Source organism: Micromys minutus (genome assembly GCF_963924665.1).
Source record: "Micromys minutus genome assembly, chromosome: 17".
Lineage (NCBI taxonomy): Eukaryota > Metazoa > Chordata > Mammalia > Rodentia > Muridae > Micromys > Micromys minutus.
This window is the reverse complement of record NC_137952.1, coordinates 50,744,872-50,767,988: the sequence shown is the minus strand read 5'-3', so window position 1 is coordinate 50,767,988 and position 23,117 is coordinate 50,744,872. Positions and strand designations below refer to the sequence as shown.

At 44.7% G+C, this 23,117-nt stretch overlaps 1 protein-coding gene across 2 annotated transcripts in view; it reads right to left on the bottom strand.

Moving 5' to 3' along the window:
• Positions 1–22,840, bottom strand: part of RIN2 (Ras and Rab interactor 2) — a gene marked incomplete at its 5' end in the record, with an annotated part of 98,142 nt that extends 75,302 nt beyond the window's left edge. For both annotated transcript variants that reach the window (XM_080930993.1, XM_080930991.1), the window contains one exon: positions 22,784–22,840. In XM_080930993.1, coding sequence (XP_080787119.1) covers positions 22,784–22,840 — 57 coding nt within the window. The remainder of the gene's footprint in view (positions 1–22,783) is intronic.
• Positions 22,841–23,117: the final 277 nt, after the last annotated feature.

The following is a 23,117-nucleotide window of genomic DNA, read 5'->3' as shown; positions in this document are numbered from 1 at the left end:
TGGAGAGATGGCTCAGCAGTTAAGAGCACTGGCCACTCTTCCTTCCAAAGGACCAGGGTTCAATTCCCATTCCCCCACACGGCAGCTCACAACTGTCTGTAACTCCCGTTCCAGGGGATCCAACACTATCACACAGACACACCTGCAGTCAAAACACCAATGTGCAGAAAATAACAATAAATTATATTTAAAAAACCAAACAAACCAGATATCTTCATTAGCAGAAGACTATCTGGTGAGTTGAACGTAGTGTGCCTGTCATGAAGAGCCGAGGGTTAACTAGCTGTCTCGGTTCCTGGTCCCCTGGCCTCACAGCTTAGTTCTGCCTTATGCAAATGGAAACCCCAGGTCCCTGTACTGGTGCAGACCCTGACAAACAGTTTAGGGTGTCCTGTCAAGGGCCGTGGCTGAGCTAGCGAGCCACCTTCCTCCTTCTCTGGAGCCAGGGAGCTAGTTACGAGTAACTGCCAAGTTCACCTATCCTGGACACGGCCTCATTATAGCAGCGGGGTTCATTCAGATGGGCTCTGCAGCCCAAGCTGCCCTGGAGTTTGGGACGCTTATACCCAGCTCCCTAAGAGCGAAGACCACAGATGTGGACCACCACATGTAACTTTAGGCACTGTCTTCCTCCCTCCCTCCCTCCCTCCCTCCTTCCTTCCCTCCCTCCCTCCCTCCCTCCCTTCCTCCCTCCCTCCCTCTCTACCTTTCTTCCCTCCCCTCATTCTAAATAAATCTCAATTACACACCAGGGTTGACTTTAATCTGGACCCATTCTTTATTCTAAGCGTCAGTTATGTGGAAGGTATTTTTTTCTCCCTAGTTAAAAAATACAAGCAAACTCTGTAATTTTCCTTGTGCCTCATTGGTTCTCTCCAACCCACACCAAATCCCTATAATTTCAAACCTACTGAGCATCAGCATCTATGAACCAAGTATCATTTCCCCAGATGGTTACTCAGGCAGAGAGAGTAACGTGGGACGCGACGCTGGGTGACTTCCTTAAAGAGCCACTGCTTCAGTGACACTGGGGGCATCCATGGTGCCAACCCATTCACCATGATTCCATAAAACTGCCCCAGATTGTGGAGTGAACCCGTGAGCAGTGGGCACTCAGGGAACAGAGTGTGCCGGGTCCACCAGAATGTTTTCTGTAAGGCCCAGAATCATCATATCTTCTGACAACATATTCTCAGTTTAGAGAAGGAGAGGGGGCGGGGGGCGGAGACTTTGAAAAAGGGATTTTGCATTATAAGCAAATTATAGCCTGGTTATTCTCATTTTCATGAAAATGATCAGCAACCTCAGAAGATGAATCACTGAGATGTGAAACTTACTGCCATACAAAGGCTTTGTTCCTCTCCCGGAAGCATCTGAGGTTCTTAGAGGCTGACTATCTCAGACATGACTTTCATAGCAGGTACTACACTGGTGCCAGCACAGGTCCCATAAGCCAGTGCTCCCTGAGGCTGTGCTGGTTTTCTACAGGAAGTACCTGAAGTCTGTACAGGAAGTACCTGAAGTCTGTACAGGAAGTACCTGAAGTCTATACAGGAAGTACCTGAAGTCTGTACAAAAAGTATTTGAAGTCTGTACAGGAAGAACCTGAAGTCTCTGTAGAGAACAAACCCAAAACTCTGGGAAAGTCAATACCACAGGGTATCTCTCAGTTTGAGGCTGCCAGAAGCTGGTGCATGCAAGACCCAGCTTCCTCACTGGCTCAGGCTCATAGCCTCTCGGACTGTGAGGCTGACTGAGCCCGGTCTTGGCTACCTCTCCTTCTTACCTCCCTTCCTGCTCCTCTACTTGAGTTTCCTGTGCCCAACCCTTAAACAAGGTGAGTATCAGGATCCCATAGGTACCTGATTCTCAGATGTTCTTATCTGTTTTCAAAGAATAGTGTGGTATTTTCAAATAACCTACACAATCTTCCTATACACCTCAAAGTCATCCCTGGATCACCTGTATTTCCCTGTAGAGTGTGAGCACCATGTAAATTGTTCTTATCCTGTGTCATTTCAGAAATAATGACAAGGACGTTGATATATACTCAGATGTAACTGTTCCCCTTGTTTTTTTTCCAGTTATGTTTGGTTGAATTCACAGATGTGAACTGCAGACACAAGAGCCCCATCTATACCATCTTTAGTCATGTTTCCATTGTCCTTTAGTGATGTTTAGTTATTTTAGAGAGTGCTGCAGTGAACCTGGGAGACACAGCTCTCCTGGACATACTGATGTATAACTATACACAAATGGTCAATGGGCATATGAGAACAATATCTAACATCATTAATCATCAGGGAAATGAGAAGAAAAATGAGTTTCTCTTATCTAATCAGCATGGCTACTAGAGAGAAAACAATCTTTCCCTCAAAACAAGGGCAGTTGTCCTGGCCCTAGAGAACGTACCATTCTTATTGGCCACACTCACAAATGTGGATTAGTGTAGTCATCATGGAAAACAACATGGAAGCTCCTAGAATCTCAGCCCAGATCCATGAATCCATGGCACATTTCCTAAGTAGTTCATCTCTCCCAGCCAGCAGACACTGGGATTTTCATTTCAAAACAGAGACTTAGATTTAACTTCAGTCCCATCACAGGCCTAGTACAACACACTCTGTTCTTGCTTCCTTTGCTGGAGATAGAATATTCCTCACCAGGGCAAGAGAACTGAGCAGCAAGCTTTAGAAATGTAACATAACCAGCGGAGGGAACAGTGGAAGTGTTTGTGGCTCGCAGATGAAAATGCTGGAACTGTGCACGGTGAATGGGTTAAGTACGGTGTGATGAGTGGATGGTATTACTCATCCCGAGTAAGGGAGGGCGCTCTGATGCAGGATATGGCATGGACAGATCTTGAGGATACTTTGCTAGATGAAACTAGTTAGTCAGGGAAGGATACATATCACGAGTCCGCTCCCAGGAGGAACCAAAGGTCTTCGTCCTCACAGGAGCAGAGAGATTGGTGGTAACTAAGAGAGGAACTGGGTGACTGTTTGGTGAGGGTAGTTTCAGTTTTGCAAGATGAAAGGAGTTTGGGAACTGAATGGTGGTGATGGTTGCACAACAATTTAAATGTACGTAATGCCAAGGAAGCGGACATTTAAAAAGGGCTAAAGTTATTAATTTCATGCACACACTTATCTGCAATTAAAAGAACAAGAAAACCAAATGCCATGGTAGTCTTTTGATTTTGTGGGTTTTGTCTGTCTTGTTTGTGGGTTTGTGGCTTTGCTTCTGAATAGATGTTTGTTGTTTGTCTACAAACCCATGCTGCAGAGACTTCCTTTTCTCTCTCTCTCTCTCTCTCTTTTTTTTTAGAAATAATCATAATAACACAGGTCCAGCTTTTAAATGGTGGTGACAGTCATCTGATGTCAAGGACTAGAGTCCCAAGTGTGAAGTTGTTTTCACTGTTTTTTTTTTCACAGGGATGAGGTCATCTCTGATGCTGGGAATGAAATGTTTTCCTGTACCCAATGTCTTCCATTTCCTGATGGCACCAACTAACCAGGGCAGTGAAGTGAGGCTCTGCTGGTCTTAGCCAGTGGGGTGTCGAGGGATTACTACTGTCCTGACAATACCAGAATCTTTCTAGGGTGGACCAGCCTTCTGCAATTGAGAAGCTGAGACGAGATATCCCAGGAGGGCCTATTTGATGTGACAGGGGTGACCAAGCTAGACAAGCTCGAACACCACCTCTCTTTGTGTCTGTGGAGGGTGGGAAACCCCAATCTTATCCTGGCTCATAGCATTTTGCTTCAGCAGAGAACATTTTTTTCTGTGGCCAGATGACTTTTGTTCGAATCCAGCTGACATGTTGTTGAGGAAGATTCTTGGAGTTAAGATTGAGCTTTGGACTCTGATTTTAATGCTCAGCTTGATCTAACTATCAAAACACTCAGAGTGGTAAGTCAGAAATAGGGACAAGCTGCTGTAGGAATCCAGCCCTTGTTTATAATAACCCTATGCATAACAGCCAAGCCCAGGATTCCCAGATGGATGGAAGAACACATAAATAAAATGTGGTATAGGCATACAATGGATAATAGACTTAGAACTAAATCCTGACATGATACCAGAGGGCTAGGAGAACAAGCAAAGGAAGACCTCGGAGTCCTTCAGTGGGAGCCGTGTTCTACCTCTACTGTGTGGTCCCAAGGCCATGGCTTGCAGCACATCGAGATACTGGGCTCATTCATGAGATTTTTGTTTGTTTAGTTCTTAGTTGTACTGATTATTTTTATTACCACTGTGATCCAAATGCTGAAAAGAAACACCTTGTGGAAGGAAGGGTTAGTTTTGGCTCACACTTCTGGAAGGGTCAGTCTGTTGCATTTGGGAAGGCAGGGTGGAGACAGCCCCTCACATCAGGACAAACTAGGAAGCAGGAAGCAGTGGTGGAGGTGGGTGCTGGCCTTTGTTCCCTTGTCCCTTGTCCCATTTTATTCGACCTATGCTTCCAGCCCATCCAGCACATGACATGGTGCCACTCCTTGTTAGGCTAAGCTTTTCCACTGAGTTGATTCTCTGGAAATGCCCTTATAGACAGGTGTGTTTAGGTCTCCTAATGATTCTAAAGCCAGCCATGTTGACACCAAAGATTAGCCATTCCCGTGGTGACATAGGAGATGGAACCATGGGCCTTGCACATACTGGGAAGCTTGCTGACACTGAGCCATGTCCCTCGATCTTGGACTCACTCATGAGAACCAGCCATTCTTATAGTAAGAGCATTTATTTCTTGGCTTCACACATATGAACCATTTAAAATCAGTACCAAGGACATGAAAATTAGACTGAACACTGACGGGAGTCCTTCCTGTTACACATGACATTTCAGTAGGAAACGAAGCATTTAATCATCAGAACAAATGCAGCAGAATCACTAGGAGACTAAAGACTCATGACAATGGGTGGATCTAGGAGTACGAAGGAGTTCCTCTAAAGAAATAGCTGGAGCCACCAACAAACCCAGAGCATAGGCTCCAGAGGATTCTCAGGTCAACGCCTTTTGTTTGTTTGTTTGATTTTGTTGTTTTTGTTTTGTTTTTCATCATGGACTGTGCTGAAATAACAAAATTTATAGCCATATGTGATAGCATGCACCTGTATTCCCAGAAATCTAGAAGCAGGGACGGGTCATTGTTCTCAGGAGTCAGAGGTACATACTTGGGGGTTCTTTCAGTATATTCTCAAGTGGCTCAGAAATATACCACTTGTGAATATAACTCCTTATAGTTATCATATAGAGGAATTCACACACACACACACATATACACAAACATGCGCATGCGTGCACTGACATCAATGCAGCCTTATGGACTTAGAACGGAGACAGTGGTAGAGCAAGTGCGGACACGTGTGAGCGATTAGGGAGCTGGAAGGAGGGTCATGAACGGGTTTACAGGAATTCTCCTGCTTCGAGGGCAGTTCTTATGAAATTTAAAACTCTATCAGTAAAAACCACTCCCATCTCCAGAAATGAAAACTCCAACAGTGCACCAGGAGCGACAGCAGACTGCTGGCAGTCACTGCTTTGACTAATGAGTCTCCGAAACCCACTTTGCACATTTTTGTTGGGAGCTCTCTTTCTCTTCTGGAAAGGTCTGTCAGTTCTGTTCCTTGCCCTCAAAATCTGTAATAATGTACCCTTGGCACAGCGGAAGTGTAGCCAGCTGCTCTGGGGACCGCGCCCATTCCTGCTCAGACCGGCAGTTTCAGGGCATGGGGACCAGTGCCAGTGGCCACCAGGCAGGACTTCTTGTTCCAAGAACAGGTTAACCTTTAGCTTCCTAACGAATCTGGGACCCATAGCTATAGTATGAAGTCTTCTCTGGTTCTTGTTCCTGTGTGACCCTTGGAGCAAGACTGTAACTGGCTCATGCCTCTGTTTGCTTACTTGTAAAAGGGGCAATGGGCAATGGTAGTTTGCTGGGAAAATGAAGGAAGCTAGTGTGAGAAATATATCTAACATTCGGTGGACCCAAGTCAGCCCAGGCCACTTCTGGGACAACCACTGAGTGTGTGAGAGCGTTAGCACACAGGCATGTGAGTATATACACCATGTAACATATGTACCACACATACATAATTACATACACTCACATATTTATATACACACACATACACACTTACACACATACACACAAATATTCACACACTGACACACATACTTATACAATACAAACATGTACCCCATATACACATACATTCATAAACATATACATTCACACACACATATATAGACATACACATACAAACACACACACATATATACAGCTGTTTTGTTTTGTTTGTGACAGCTGGTCTCAAATTCACTGTGTAATCAAGGAGAATGACTTTGAACTCCTGATATTCCTGCCTCTACCTCCCAAATGCTTAGATTTACTTTACTCATTTTTTAAAAAGACAATGTCTTACTATGTAGTCTTGGCTGTCCTATAACTCACTATGTAGCCCAGGCTGGCCTTAGATTCCTGGCGTGCTACATCCTGTACACACTTCCCATCACTGTCCCCTAAGTCAGCTTCCCCCAAGAGGACAGTGGGTGTCTATGCAGCACACAGCCGCAACTTCAGAACGGAGGGCAGTGTAATGCCTGCTGCCTGTGGTTACCAGCCTCTAGTCTGACTTGAAAACTCCAACTAGAAGGCTGACTGATGAACAGGTAAATAGAGATGTCTCCTGGCTGCCTGCCTTGTCCGGAAGCTGCCTGCTGGGATCGAGTCCTTCCTCCCAGCACACATCTACCCAAGGGTTAGCATGAATCACCTCTCTGTTATTCAAATCTTTTGAAAAGATTCTACATATGGAGGAAGACACAGCGTTTCTCTCTTGACACTCACTAAGCCTTGCCTTCGTCACAGCGCCGCAGAAGTGATGGGTGGAGACAGGGTTACACTGTCCAGGCTTTAGGGACATCTCAGGAAGTCAGTGTCACAAACACAGGAAGGTTACAAAGTACAGTTTGAACTGGACAAAGTGGCCCTCCATTTTCATACCAAGGAAGTTGCTAGAAGTTGGGAGGTCATCCTGGGCTACTTCGGTAGTGATTTGAAATTTAGTAATTTAGTTTGGGCTATCAAGGAAGACGTTATCTCAGAAACAAATCAAATCAGAATATCACAGCAAAAACAACAACAACAAAACCCAACAAATAAACAAACAAGCAAAAAACAAAAAACAAAAACAAACCAGACTCTGCTTAAGGGCTCAGGATGTAACTCACTTCTAGAATGCTTGCCCAACATACAGAAAGCTGCGAATTCATCCCCAGCACCACATAAACCAGGTGTGCCAGCTCTGGCCTGTAATCTCAGCACTCAGCAGATGAAGCAGGAAGTCATACATTCAAGGTCATTCTCAAACACGCTGAGTTAAAAGCCAGCCTGTACCAAATAAGGCCCTGTCTTAGCAATATCACCATCACCATCATCATCACCACCATCATCAAACACTTCTTGAATCAACAACGATAAAGTAATTTAAAGCTAGTCATGTCCTAAAAACCCTCTTATAAATAGTAAGCCATTGCCAGACATGGTTGTTCACATCTGTAATCAATGTGCTACTCAATAGGCTGAGGCAAGAGGCTGTCTGAGAATTTGAGGCTAGCTGGGTTACCCAGCTTCAACTTACAACAGGTCATGTGTACAGAAGGCACTATCTACTACTCCACTCGGTTCACATGTCCCCTTGAGCACTGTGGGGCAGACTGTTGCCAATCCCATTTTACAGATGAAGAAACTGAGGCTCCGAGTGCGTGGCAACAGAGCAGGGAGAACCAGGGACCAGGCTAGGGCCTTCTCATGAAGCAGGCCACTCAAGGCTCTAAGGCACTTAAGCACTTGTCTGGAAGCCAGAGAAGCCAGGAAGTTTATTTCTCCACTGAGGACCGAGTACAGTTCCTGGGAACTGCCCTTCCCGAGGAAGCTGTCAGTCACAGCGGCTCCGTGTCAGACATCAGAGGTCACTCTGGGGTGGTCTATGGGGACTTGTGTGTGTTACCTCACACCGGGCTTCTCCTGTCCTCCACAGTGAAAACCATTTCACATTTAAACAAAAAGATGTTGGGGCTGGAGACATGGCTCAGTGGTTAAGAGCACTGGCTGCTCTTCCAGAGGACCTGAGTTCAATTCCCAGCAACCACATGGTGGCTCACAACCATCTGTAATGGGATCTGATGCCTTCTTCTGATGTGTCTGAATACAGCTACAGTGTACTCATATACATAAAACAAATAACATCTTAATAAAAAGATGTAAAAAATAACCCAGGAACTTTTCACTTAAATCTAGACTTCTACCTTCTTACAAACCACAGTACTGGGCCATTGTGGCTGGCTGTCTTCTTTACTTTTTGTAAAGTAATTTCACACATTTTAATTAATTTTTTTAACACACCAGAGAATCACACAATCCTGGTCCACTGGCCTGCATGTGCTTTGCAGCTGGTTGGGTGATAGACCCATGATCTCATCTTCACTGCAGCCTCTGTATTATCTTCAAAGCGGTCACTTCTGCAGCACCATGCAGACTGATTACCTACACATCAAGACAGGATTTAGCTCCTGAAAGAAGCTAGGGCTCAAGGGAAGCATGAGCTTGCCACACATCACACATGACCACTCCCTTCTGGATCTGTAACATGTGAACACCTCTCTAGTGAGGGTTTGGGAACATGCATAGGACCTAGGATTCCTTACTGCCTTGGCTTTTGATAAGCTCAAAAACTACCTACCAGTTTCAACAGAAGTAACTGTAGTTTCCACTCATTTCCACCAAAAGGCTCATAAGAGTCCCTTGGGCAGGGCAGCAGTGAGCATTTCTCTGGAATCCCTCCTGTTCAATCTACCTCACCATTCCTTAATAAATCTATATCTCCCTTGTTTGCTGTTGTTTCCTTGTTTCTCTTGGGCAGGTGTGCAACAATGAACATGGAAGCCACCGGCTGGGGATGTCTCTGATGTCCCTTGATTGTCTAGGATACTAGTTCTTCAACTTAAACTCACCAAGAGCCAAGAAGGGTAACATTGTTCCTGAAAGACCCCATACCTACCTCTCTTTCCGCTTTTTGGTTTTTCCTGTGCTTGTTTGTTTGAGTGCCTTGCTGTAGATTGAAGTTGAGGAACCTTAAGGACTTTTTTTACAGTCCCACACCCTCCTTCCAGCTTCCCCCTCCCACTGAGGGTCTTACAGCTCCCCTCTCCCACTAAAGGCTTGTATGGTCCCATACCCTCCAGGAAGAAGTGCTTCAACCTTATCTGGGCAGCCCCTGGAATGTAGGGCATAGGTCCTGAGATGCAACCCACATTGGCAGCAGCCTATCAACTTAAAAGTCAACCAAATTCACCAATGCTTGCATGCCTAGTCACCACTGCTGTAGCCCACCCATTACTAAGTGTATAAAAACTATGCTGATAGAGAGCTCAGGGTTGCCTCTCTAGATGTAGGCCACCCCAGTGCACTGGACTAATAAACCTCTTGCTTTTGCATCAATCTCCAATCTCTTGTTTCATTCATGGGAGCCTCAAATAGATAAGACTCGATTTGGGTCTTAAAAAGTCGACAGCTGAGGAATACCCCTAACCCTTGGCATGCCCCTTTAGACCTTGGCCTTGGCTCTCAAAGTGCCATTCGTATCAACAGAAGTTTTCCATGCCATCTGCCAATCACTGTCTCAGAAGTGATACACTAATTTTTTGGCTCTTGTGCTATTAGCAGTCCAATTATGGCTCCTATAAGAAGACCCAGGGAAAATAGAGTTTTCTATTGGAATATCCATTATACCTTCACTTTGACAATTTGGATTTGAGGGAGGAACATATGGCTTCCCTTAGATAGAACTTCTACTATCTAAACAGTAACAAACTCATGCCAGGGTTATTGATTTGTCAAAGGGCCAGAGAGTAAGGGCCTGGTGCCTGGGCTCTGAGGACAGGTCCCTTCGCCTTCCTGAGCCACACTCCCTGTGGGCTGTTTGAAATTGCTGACATGGGTACACCAGAGGCCTAGCGCTCAGACGCTTACAAGATCCAGATGACAACAGAAGCAGGCAAAGCCAACCCAGCCCAAAGGAGCTGGATAGCAACTGAAATGTGGTCTCAGCATTGAGAAAATAATGAATGGTAGCGCTGACTAATGACTTGTCTAAAAGCAAAATAAAACAAGCAATCAAACAAAGAAAGGAAAGCAAGAGAAGAATAGCCTTTGAGAATTCAGTAAAATGCAATCATCTCTGTTGTCAGCATTGAGTGAACTTTCTCCACCAAGAGTAAATATTTCGGGCTTTGAAGGCAATGCTGGTGAAGCCACTCAGTCCGGCAACTATCTGGAGGAAACCCAGGCGATCCAAAATCAATGGGTGGAGCTACAGACACATAGAAGTTGATTGACAGATCTTTATTTTTGAGGGGTGCCACTTGCCGGCTGTCCTCAGTAACTCTGTTTTCTCTCCTGTTGCTTCTCTTCCACACCACACACTGTGTTTCAGGAAGTTATTATTACTATTTTAGGTATTGGTTAACTGCCTGGTGATGGAGCTGAGGAGGTTGAATGCTTGCTGTTAGACAGAAAGCCCTGGGTTAACACCATACCATACACCATAGGGTGGCACATGTCTGAAACCCCAGAATTCAGGAGGTAGAGGTGGAAGGATTGGGAGGCAAACATCATTCTTCAGCTACATAGCGAGTTTGATGCTTATCTTTTCAACAGGCAGGCTCAACACACGCTAATCATATGGTTCATGAATGAGTCACACCCCAGTTCTGGGACAATCTTTTTTGTTTTTTTAGATAATAATAATAATAGTAATAGTAATAATAATAATAATAATAATAATAATAATAATAATAATAATAATAATAATAATAATAATAAAAGACAGGAGCTTTCAATATTCCTCTTTTGTTACCCTCCAAGTGGAAAAATGAGAACTTTAAGTCAGAGTTTTATGAGACAGATTTTAAATCTGCACAGAAGAAACCGCTCCAGTTCAAAGTGATCTGCTCCGTGAAGAACAGCTGGTGGGAAACAGGAGTGAACGCTGGCAAGTGTGATCTGCCAGGCACATCAAGAACTAAGTGCAGAGAGGCCCGCAGCCTGGTTTCAAATGACTGCGGTCTTCTGAAGAGATTGAGGAAGACGCTGCGTTATATTTCAGTTTTCGGGGTGATTTCTATAAAGGCAGCACTTGGGTATGATGATGTTCTCCATCCCCCATAGCACTCCCCATTCTTACTGCAGTAAGAATGAGATCTCAACATCTCACCCAGATGCAAAACTGACCCCATCTCTCTCCTCTCTTCATGCCCTGCTGGCCCAACTCCTGGTTCTTGTTTAGAAAGACTCTTTTCTCCCACAGTTCAATCTACCTCTCACCTCCCCAAGAGGCCTTCCCAGCAATCACACAGGGAGCCCTACCCCTCCTCCCCTCCTGGAAGCCCAGGTTTCTCTGACTGTCATGAACGTCCCAGTTTTTCTAACTGCACACTTAGAGCCCAGGACTCACCCTGCCGTCATGAGAGCTAATTCCATACCTGGTGGATATCCAAATCTTGCGTGTAAACATGTGCACACACACACTGAGCATCCCCATCAGCCCAGCCAAAAAACTGAAAACTTGGCACTGTAGACCAGGGGTTAGCCAAGCTATGCCACAAAAAGTCAGTAAATCTCTGCTCTGGAAAAGCAGTAGGCTAGAGGGGGCTGAGTATATGGATACTTTTCTTCCTTCCATTTTCTTTGCTTCTAAAAGGCCTGATGCAGACCCAGCTAGAGAAGCCTCAGTCAAGGGATGTCTCCTAATTTACAACATGTATTGGGATCTCTCAACTCTAGTCCTACTAAACTTTAGGGTGGGTTAATAGTCCCGGGTGCTCTAAGAAGTTTGGCAGCACCTCTGGCCTCTGACCACTAGAGGCCAGTAGCTCCTCCATGCAAGCTGTGGCTGCCAAAACTATTTCTGGAGATGATGTGGCCAAGACTGAACCAGCTACAAGCAGTCACCTGCACCTCGGGGACTCTGAGATAAGCTCTCTGAGTCTGGGAATACGGAAGACAAAGATTAGAAGTGTCCCCAAGTAACTAATGCAATCACAGATTACCCAGGTAACTACTGCACGGGTCTGAAATGAGACAGAAACCAAGACACTCACTACAAACACTACTGAATGACTTCCCCCCGGGGCATAGATGTGTGTTCACAGCAGAGTGTCGGATAGTAGCAGTGAGCTGATGGGCACCTTCAGAACACACACTGGAATGATTCCTTTTACAGGTGGGAAGGTGACGTCACTCACTCCATTTTCCACAGGGGAAGGGGACCCTAGGTCTTCCCTCTATCTCTTTTATCTCCTTCTTTTTCTCCTGGTCCTGAGTCTGTGGCTCAAGCACTGTCCCTGTGTCACCCTTATAAGTAACTTAGATCTCACAGATGTCTATTGCCATACCTTTTAGCCTTGTTACTGATTTTTTTTTTTAAAAGACTGGGTTTATATTACCCATGCTGTTCTTGAACTTGTGTGCTCAAGAGACCCTTCTACTAGGATTAGATATGTGTCACCATGCAGTTCAAGGTATTATGTTCTTTAAAAACAACATCAAAGTTCCCTGGAGCATACATGGCGACTCACAGGCAACATTTAGCTTCAGACACACTGTTGACCATGCTAGGCTGGAAACTGATCTTGACCTGTGTACTGTGTTTTAGCAAACACAGCACCTGCTGTCTCATAAGCTCATGACGCTCTTTAAAAGGCATGTCCTGGGGGCTGACCTAAGATTTTAAAAGCATTGAAATAATTGGCAAGAGAACTGTCTATACACCAAAAAGGCAGACTAGTGTCATCTCCAGAGAAGGCCACTGTCCCTGTGACCTCTTTATATGGTATTTCTTGGGTGGGCAATCCAGAAAAACTGCAAAAACAGCCAGACTGCCGGAGCCATGTGGTGTGGAAATACTGCTACCAGGATGCCAGAATGCCAGAATGCCAGGGGTCAAAGCTTGGACCCTAAAGAGCTGGGCCATTGTCCTCAATAGTATGATTAAAGAGAAAACCAGGCAAGGAGATGTATTCGCTGTGGTCAAGAACATTGGGAAAAGGGAAAGATGAAGGGGTCCAGTGACCATGTATGACTTGACACGAGTTTATGCTTAACCGAAGGATAAGAACCACATGGTCCTGGTCTAGGTGTGTTCTCCTTTGTCCCAGAAACATCACTGACCCAGCTCACTCAGAACTGTAAAATCACCTCTTCTGGCTGGTACCAGCCTTCATCCCTGTCTTTCTCTTAGAATGAGACTCCTGGGGGTAACAGCAATTTCTTGGGATCTACTCCCTTAGGCTGCCTTTTCTCTTTCCGGGATTGTTACATACCTTGGGGCAGAGTCAGGCCAGGTGGACTCCCAAGTTCTACATTATCTAGTAGTGGGTTGTTTTCAACCAGTAAAGGGAGGGATTTATGCCAGATAAACATTAACTCTTTGCTGCCCAGTGTGGTGGCTGCTGAGCATTGAGATTAGCTGATATGAATGGAGACATGCTCAAGTGTAGCACGAGATTGCTTTTAAAAGTGTATTTTAGTACTGGAAGTCCTGGCCGGAGAAATTAGACAGCAAAAGAAAATCAAGGGGATACAAATTGGAAAGGAAGAAGTAAAAACATCACTATTTGCAGATGACATGATAGTGTACTTAAGCGACCCCACAAATTCCACCAGAGAACTCCTACAGCTGATAAACAAGTTCAGCAAAGTGGCTGGATATAAAATTAACTCAAACAAATCAGTAGCCTTCCTATATTCAAAGGACAAACATGTGGAGAAAGAAATTAGGAAAAAGATACCCTTCACAATAGTCACAAAAACTATGAAATACCTTGGTGTGACTCTAACTAAGCAAGTGAAGGACCTGTATGACAAGAACTTCAAACCTCTAAAGAAGGAAATCCAGGAAGATCTCATAAAATGGAAAGATCTCCCATCTTCATGGATTGGAAGGATCAACATTTTAAAAATGGCCACCGTACCAAAAGCAATCTACAGATTCAATGCAATCCCCATCAAAATTCCAACCCAGTTCTTCATTGAGTTGGAAAGAGCAATGTGCAATTTCATTTGGAATAACAAAAGACCTAGAATAGCAAAATTCATCCTCAACAACAAGAAAACATCTGCAGGATTCACTATCCCTGACCTCAAGCTATATTACAAGGCAACTGTGCTGAAAACTGCATGGTACTGGTACAGAAATAGGCATGTGGATCAATGGAATAGAATAGAAGATCCAGAAATGAGCCCTCAAGTATATGGTCACCTGATTTTTGACAAAAGACCTGTAAACATTCAATAGAAAAAGGACAGCCTATTCAACAAATGGTGTTGGTCCAACTGGCACTCAGCATGCAGAAGAATGAAAATAGACCCTTTCTTATCTCCTTGTACAAAGCTCAAGTGCAAGTGGATCAAAGATCTCCACATTAAACCAGGTACACTGAAACTATTAGATGAGAAAGTCGGGAAAACCTTAGAACTCATAGGCACAGGAGAAAATTTCCTAAACAGAACACCAATGGCTCAAGCTCTAAGGTCAAAGCTTGACAAATGGGACTTAATGAGATTGCAAAGTTTCTGGAAGGGTAAAGACACTGTCATGAAAACAAAACGGCAGCCAAGAGAGTGGGAAAAGATCTTTACCAACCCCACATCTGATAGAGGCCTAATATCCAAGGTATACAAAGAACTCAAAAAGCGAGATACCAGAGAATCAAACAACCTTATTAAAAAACGGGGTACAGACTTAAACAAATAGTTCTCAATTGAGGAATATCGAATGGCTAAGAAACATCTAAGGAAGTGCTCAACATCCTTAGCCATCAGGGAAATGCAAATCAAAACAACCCTGAGATTCCACCTCACACCTGTCAGATCCAAAACTCAGATGACAATAGATGCTGGCGAGGATGTGGAGAAAGAAGAACACTTCTCTACTGCTGGTGGGGTTGTAAACTGATACAAACACTCTGGAAATCAGTCTGGTGGTTCCTCAGAAAAATGAACATAGTACTACCTGAAGACCCAGTTATTCCACTTCTGGGCATATACCCCAGAGACACTCCAATATACAACAAAGATATATGCACCACAATGTTCATAGCAGCTCTATTTATAATAGCCAGAAGCTGGAAAGAACCCAGATGTCCTTCAGTAGATGAATGGATACAAAAATTGTGGTCATATACACAATGGAATACTACTCAGCCACCAGAAACAATGACTTAACCAAATTCTTAAGAAAATGGCTGCATCCAGAGAATATCATCCTGAGTGAGATAACCCACTCACAAAAGAACAGACATAATATGCAGTCACTGATAATGGGATACTAACCCCAGAAAGCTCTGAACACCCCAGAAACAACCCACAGACTGTGTGAAGATCAAGAAAAAAAGAAAAAGAATATATTTTAATTAAAATAGAACTGTATCACATTCCCCTTTCCTTCCTACAGCCCCTCCCAGTTTTTCTCCTATCTCCTCAAATTAATAACCTCTTTTCCTATATTACTGTTACATATATACATATGTGTATGTATATGTACCCACAAATACTTAATTACAACCTTATAAAAATGTATTTGTATACTTTTATGCAAAAATGCTTAAAAATCTGTATATTTATCTTTGTTTTTTAAAATAAAGTAAAAAAAAAAAGAAAAAAAATTCATACTAGACGGAAACAAAAATCTTCCCGAGAAAGAACGAAAGCCACAAAGAGCAAACAACACCCCCTGACTGGTGAGATACTTCACGGTGTGTGAGAAGGACCTCCTGGACTCTCTTTGCCTCTCTGTATCCGTGAGACTAAGTCACCATCTTTGATACTAGAGTTTTCTAATTCCTAGGACAGAAGTTGAGGCATTGATCTCATAGCAGGGTTTTAAATAGAAAAAAAAAAAGTGTATTTTGGCACATATCCATGATGTGCATGATAAAACATTCCTTGCAAATTAAAAATATAGGACAAAAATGAAAAATTCCCATTTATAACTTCTACTTTTAGGAGATATTATAGTTATACAAATAAAATTTGCCTTTGAGATTAGCTTTACTTGTGTTTTATTTTGTTTTGTTTTTTAAAAAACCATTTTTCATGGGGCTACAGAAAAATCTTAAATTATATCTGTAACACATATGTCTCCATGGGACAATGGCATTCTCTAGCCTTTCTCTGTCAGTCACTGTCTGTGAGGGAAAAATGTATTTATGAAAAGCCAAATGCCAAAGCAGGGGGGCTTAGCAATATCACACATAAACCGCGACTCTGCCCAACATCCCAACTACATTTCTAATCATCACTGTTGCCACCATAAGGCATTTGGGGCTGTTTGGTGACCATATGAGCGTGCTTCCTGGACACTGGCAGGTGATGCCATCTGCTCACATCCTTACGGGCAACCGAGGAGGAAGAGACACCCACCCTCATCTCTGGGGCTTTTCGTTGTCCACGGATCCACAACAGGGCCCGCTCAGTTATTTCTTGTCCCTCTTGCCACACCTTCCCACTGTTCTGCAACACCGACTTGACCTTAGCTGTGCACTGGAGAAATGAACTTCCATCCAAAAGGTGACTCTGAGGACTCAACCGCAAGAAGAGCCACTGAGGCCCAAGCTGCAGTGAGACTTGTCTGGTTTTGGATGACTGGGTGTCTGCTCTGTAGACAGCATTCCTGAGGACTGAATACGGTTTCGGGTGTCCAGCAACAACTTACAGTCAAGGGGATGTAGTTGAGACGAAACCATCACCCAGTCAGCAGAGCCAGATTTCAGATTTCAGTCAAGATAGAGAGCTCTCCTGTGGCTTCTCTGACATGTAACCGCGGGTTTCCTGATTCTAAAAGACAAGCTCAACACACCATGTTGTCTACACCGTGTAAACAGAAGGATTTCTGACATGCAGTTCCGGCTGTTATTAGGGCCCTTGAATGAACCCAAGATCTCAAACATGCTAAATAAGTCTACCAGAGGTTCTCAGCTGGCTTGTGACAGGGTCGTGGATGTCCAGGCTCAGCAGTGGTGAGACCAGGTGAGCAGGCTCTCTGTGATCCAAACACATTTCCATCCTGGTTAATTAAAATCAACCTTTGCCGAATCCCTTAAGCTCAGGCAGGCGAAGAAGTCCCACTTAGGATAGAGGAACTCTATATACACAAGTCCAGACAGGCAAGGGTGGGCCAGCCAAGGAAGCACAAAGACATTCCTGTAAATGTGGGTGGCATGGGCTGGTCACTGTCTGGCAACATTCAGTACTATGAGAGTGGGGAACTTCCTCCTAGGGGCCCAGTCATAAGACTAAAGAACAGGAAAATCTCTGGATGGAACCAAGTGGTGGACTGAAGTCTAAATCCCAGAACTGTATGCACTGGGACCACAGTTATGACTTTCTATGTTCCATTTCTACATATGTGTACACAGGTTTGTGTGCATGTGCATGTGTGTGTATGTGTGTGTGTGTGTGTGTGTGTGTGTTTGTGTGTGTGTTTGTGTATAAGTATGCACACTTGAGGTCAGACAACAAATAGCCTTGAGTATTGCTCCTTAGGTCCCCCCCCCCTTTTTATTTTGAGACAGGAGCTCTCACTGGCCTGAAATGTATTCACTAGGATAAGCTAGCTGGCCATCGGACTCCAGGGATCTACCTGTCACTGCTTCCCATCTTGTCATCCCTGTAATCACACTTGTGTGACACTGCACCCAGCTTTTTATGTGGGTTCTGTGGATGGAACAAACACTTGTGAAGCAAGCATTTTATCACCCAAGCCGTCTTCCACGCTCACCACACCCAAACCCTTATACACACACACACACACACACACCACAGCGCCTCCCCCACCCCTAATCATTTCTACTGCAATTTTATTTTCAGACAAAAGTGGATCCCCACTTAGCCTGTGTGAGCTCTGCTACCACTGGATAGGGTGGCTCTACCCAGCCTGGAAGGATAGCTGAGGCAGAGATGAGGGACAGGCGGTGAGAGGGCAAACCTTGGAAGCTGGCAGAGGTTTGGCCTCAGGTGGTAGAGACGTGAGGGAGAGGCAGGTGCAGTGTATGGTTCTAGAACAGGAAGGTGAAGCCCGCTGACTTGATCGGACGCAGATCACTTAGCTCAATGGACCATGCTTGGTGGTAGTGTTTGGAAGCATCCCTCATGTTATCTACTCAAGAAAGAGTGAGGTTGCAGGAACTCTAGCCAGCCTGGGCCTGGCACACATGGCCTGGCAGACCTTTCCCTTCTCCATTCCCTCTGCATTGCTAAAATCCCTTAGATTACATTCCTGAAGCTAGCCCCCAAGGTCTATTCCCTTATTTGTCCACTTCCTCCTCTTGAGGCTGAACACCAAGGTCCAGCTATCCAAAGTATAAGTCCAGAAACTAAAAGCCTCCCCTTAGCTCACCTAATCAGCATGCCCAATTAAAATTAAGCACCTCATCCTAACATGGGGTTTCTCCTTTTACCTTTTTAAATTGGCATTTTCCTATGGGCCATGTCTGCTTCCTCTCTATCCAGAGACAGTCATTTGTCCTCCCTTTCCCTGGGGGGGGGGCATATGCCCCTTAGCCCTCTCCTTCGCTCCTTTTCTCCCTTTCCACTGTCTTTTCCCCTCTTCACCCTTCCTCTATCTTCTGTCTTTGTCTCTTTTCCCTGCCCTTTGTCTCTCTGGAATAAATAAGTTTCCTTTCCTTTGCACTGAGAACCTGGTCTTGGGGCCAACTTCTGAGGTTTCCTACAGGGGACCTCAGCAGATGGTAGGTGTAGTAAAAGGAAGAAGGGCATAAACTTTGGGGACTCGTGAAAGATCTGTTGGCACTGGGTCCCTCAATTGTAGAGGCAGCTTGGCGGAAGCTGTGAGATTCAGGAAAAGGAAGGCTCATGATGAATGAACATCCACGTTCCTAAACCTGGAATGTTTCCAGCCTGGAATGACATCTTTCTTCTATAAACTATTCAGTTCACCCTTCAAGTATGGTTACAGTCAGTGCACATATCTATTCCACGCCTCCCCATTTCCCCATATTTTCATACTGGCCTTATGGAACTGGAAAACAATATTTTTTGGAGGTGGCTAAGAGAAATTAATCATGGTGCTGTGAACAACTGGAAAACATGTGTGTCTAGCATAGGATTTATGTAGCTTCCAGGATGTGACCCTACAGGAACAATGACCAAGGGCATCCACAGTTACTCCAGGATGCTTGGACCATCTGGGCCTTTTTCATGTGCCTTGTGTCTTCTAACCCATGTTGCTTCCCTGACCCAGGACATGGGAGAAACCAAGAAAGCACAAACCAAAGCTTGCCGCTGGTGGTTGGCTCTAGAGCACACACCGGGTAGGGAGAGTCTTGATGAAGGAAAGGTGGCTGAATGTCTTCCAGTGACTGAGCCCCGCACAACACCACAGAGCATAAATAACCATTAAGGACGATAAGCCTGACGTGACTCCTCATCTTTTATGATGTCTGCGGGGGAGTGCTTTACTACTACATAAGTGTCGTTCCGAATTTAGCTCCACCTCCTACCTGTTGTAGTAAATATGCAGTCTCGAGTGGGGGTTCCTAACCCACCTTTGATCTTTCCGTTCCCAGATAAAAGACACACAACCTATATATTTACAATAAGCCTTAAAAGCACTAGAGCTGGGGAGATGTCAACCCTCTTACGTTACTATGGTTACTTCCCCCAGATATGACTTGCCTTGTTCCATCTGGTCAACTCTCATGGCCATGTTTTTATTACTCACCTACCTCACTGCATCCTTTCCACTCTTGGCACTTTCTTCTCTCTCTTCCCCTCTTCTCTCTACCTTCTTCCTTCTTCCTCATGGTCTCTCCTCAGACCCCAAGCCCAGGAACCTAAATTCCACCAACCTCTCTTTTTCCCAGCTATAGGGCGTCAGCATCTTGATTCAACCAATAGTTTTAAATTAAGGAGCAAGGTCACATGGCATTACTTTGTGTATGTGCAGATTCTCTTGTCCCTGGGGGCAACCAGGCCTCAGGAAAACAGTATTTAGCATCACAATACATAGCAAAAGACCAAACCTCAACATCTACCTTCCAGTTTCAGCTGTCAAGTGAAAGTTCACATTCTTAACAGGGATTTCTCTGGAGCCCCAGTTAGGCTGCCTATTCTCTGAGGCCCCATCCCAGGGCCTGTTGTCTTCCAAGACAATGATACTGTGGTGCTAGCCTGGTTTGGTAGTCATCTTTCTTTACTACCAGACTAGGAGTTCCATGAAGCTAGGTATGGCTTCTGGTTTTTCTGTAGTGTGCCTGGGTCAGGGTGCGGTGGAACCACTGGTACCTAAAAGTCATGACTCTAAATAAGACAGGAAAAGAGCCCATGGGTCCTAGAATGCGCTGGCGGAGCAAGTCACATGGGGCACTGGATCCAGTCTGCTTTTAATAAATGTTCAAGGGCATTACTTTATCCCTTGCAGATAACTCCATGCCTAATGCTGGTAAAGATCACTGAAGAGCAATATCAACAGAAGAGGGGAAAAAAGACTACATAAAAGTGACTATCATTTACATGAACAGCTAACTTAAAGAAAGTATATATATACTCATATATATATATATGTATGTGTGTATATATATATATATGTATATATATATATATATATATATATATATATATATATATATATATATATATATATATATATATATATAAGCTCTGCCAAACATATAGATAATAATAAATGGTTCAGATGCCTTTGCCAGGATTTTCCAAAGGGGGCTCTGACCCAGGAGAGGTCAAGAAGCAGGACTCACAAAGGGTTTGGCTAGCTTTCATCCCCTCCGTCCTTGACTTCTTTACATTACCTAAACAGTATTACAAGCCGATTCCTGTGCCTGCTGACTCACTGAAAGATGAAAACAACACAACAAAGCAAACAAACACATAAAAAACTCCTGACCAAAACGAACGGTAGGACAGACAGCCCATTGAGTCCAACAGGACAGCTTCCTTAGAAACTCTCAAACCCAGTTCTTACCACACCCTATTCTTTCGCTCTGACTTTGAAGTCTAACTACTGTGTAAGCCATGGTTCCACAGGGCTCCCTGTGCATTCTAAGGTGGCAATTAGGGACTAGCCAATATTTAGGCTAATTTAGGCAATGCTTTGGGATAAAGCTGTGTTTGAGATGGTGCTTTTGCATGCATATCTCAGTGTGAGGTACAGTCGAGGGCTCTGGGGTTCAGCTCCTGGTCCCCCAAGAAACCGGAGGATGAGCCTCCTCCCACCTGTCTCCTGTGGGTAGAAGTTTCACGGACTTGATGAAAACTGAGTAACCTAGTGGAGGACTGATTAGTATGTGGGCAGCTTAACCACCTGCACTGAGAGCACAGGTCATTTGTGTCAATATTACTTAATTCCAAGATCTTCCTACCCATAGAGTTAAGGCCATGAGCCAATAAATAGCTTTTCTATTTGCTGCGGGGACTCTCAACAGTTTGCTCACTTGGGAGAGCAGCATGCTTGTCAATGGTTTACTCAACAAGACTCACCTCTGTCTACCAGCTTCGCCAACATCCAGTCTGAGATGTCCTAATACCAAGCTTCCGCTAAAATCCAATCACACTCTGCTTTGAAGAACTCAGCTTAAAAGACTTGGGACTCAGCATCCAAAGATTTACCAAAGCACCTCCCAGGGGTCCCGTGCTCAGACACTGAGGAGACTGTTGCCCTCATTTCAGCAAGAAACTAGCTTTGCTGCATCAACAAAGTTTCTGGCGGATTTTCCAGGGTCAACCTTTGACATACTATCGGTCCCAGTCTCTTTTAAAACAGAAACACAGATAAGACCAGATACATAACTAACCACAAGCACTTTTTCCCCCTCTCGGTAATAAAGCAATAAGGTTTCCTTGGCGCGCCTCCTCTGGGGACCAGGGCCTTTGTTTGGAGCACCTGACTGCAATACATTTCATGTGCACATTTAACTTACTACAGTCTATTCTCCTCTCTGCCCAGGGCAGGGGGGCGGGGGCTGGTGATTCAGGATTTTCCAAAAATAAATTTGCATTTATTTGAGGCTATGAGTATACAATATAAGTCAGAAAGCCACAAAAGGGAAACTAATTTGCAAGTACACATTAGAAATGACTATTAAATCCTAAACATAAACACTCCACATAAAATATCCTTTTACAAATCTCTCATTAAGCCAGAAAGTTACTTTAGCCCTGGCAATACCCACATGAAACAGAGGGTTTTAATCTTGTCTAACCCTTGCCCCACCATAAGAAACCTTTGAGTGTCTGAGAAAACATACCGGGAACTAACGTTTTTTGATCAGCCTAAGGTGAGGTGCTGGAACCAGTGTTTTGCTTTGGTTTTCCTTTCCTTCTGCACTTTCAATGACTCAGTCGGACGAATACCCTGGTCTCACACCATTAATTTTCTGGAAAGTGAAGTCCAGCTTCCATCCTGAGATCCCCTAGCTTAAAAGGCCAGAACAGCTCACCACTACAGAGCCCCTCTAGGGTCCTACGGTGTAGCATCGCCGCCCCAGCCCCCAGCCAGTGAGGAAGTTCTTAATCCACAAAAGCCCCAGCGGGCTGAGCACCAACCCTGCTCACAGGCAAGCTCCCCTGGCCCCAGCTGGTTCAGCTTCCAAGCTCCAGTCTGCAGCTTCGGGTGCCTGCAGCTCCTCAGGCGGCCACGCAGAGGGAGCAGAGCGGAGATCCCAAACCCAGTTTCCTTTTACCTTAAAGAAACTTCCTCGCTTGTCCAGACCTCGGGCGCCCATGGTCCAAGCTGACATTTCCCCCAGCGAGGCTCTACTGCATGCCGGGAACTCCTGAAGGTAGAGACATTTTCAATGGTTAGTCCAGCCTGTAGGAAATTCCATTCTAAGCCACAGAGCACTCACAACAACAGTCCTGCCAAGAGCTTTTTCCGTCAACAACATTGTACCGTCTATTTCCCACCGAAGCCCTTACATCTCCTTTCAGCCCGATTTCCTGCCGCAGCCAAGCGCTCTTCCTAGACGGTGCCCCACCTCGCTGCCCCACCCCCTCTGCCAGCAGCTGACGTAGAAG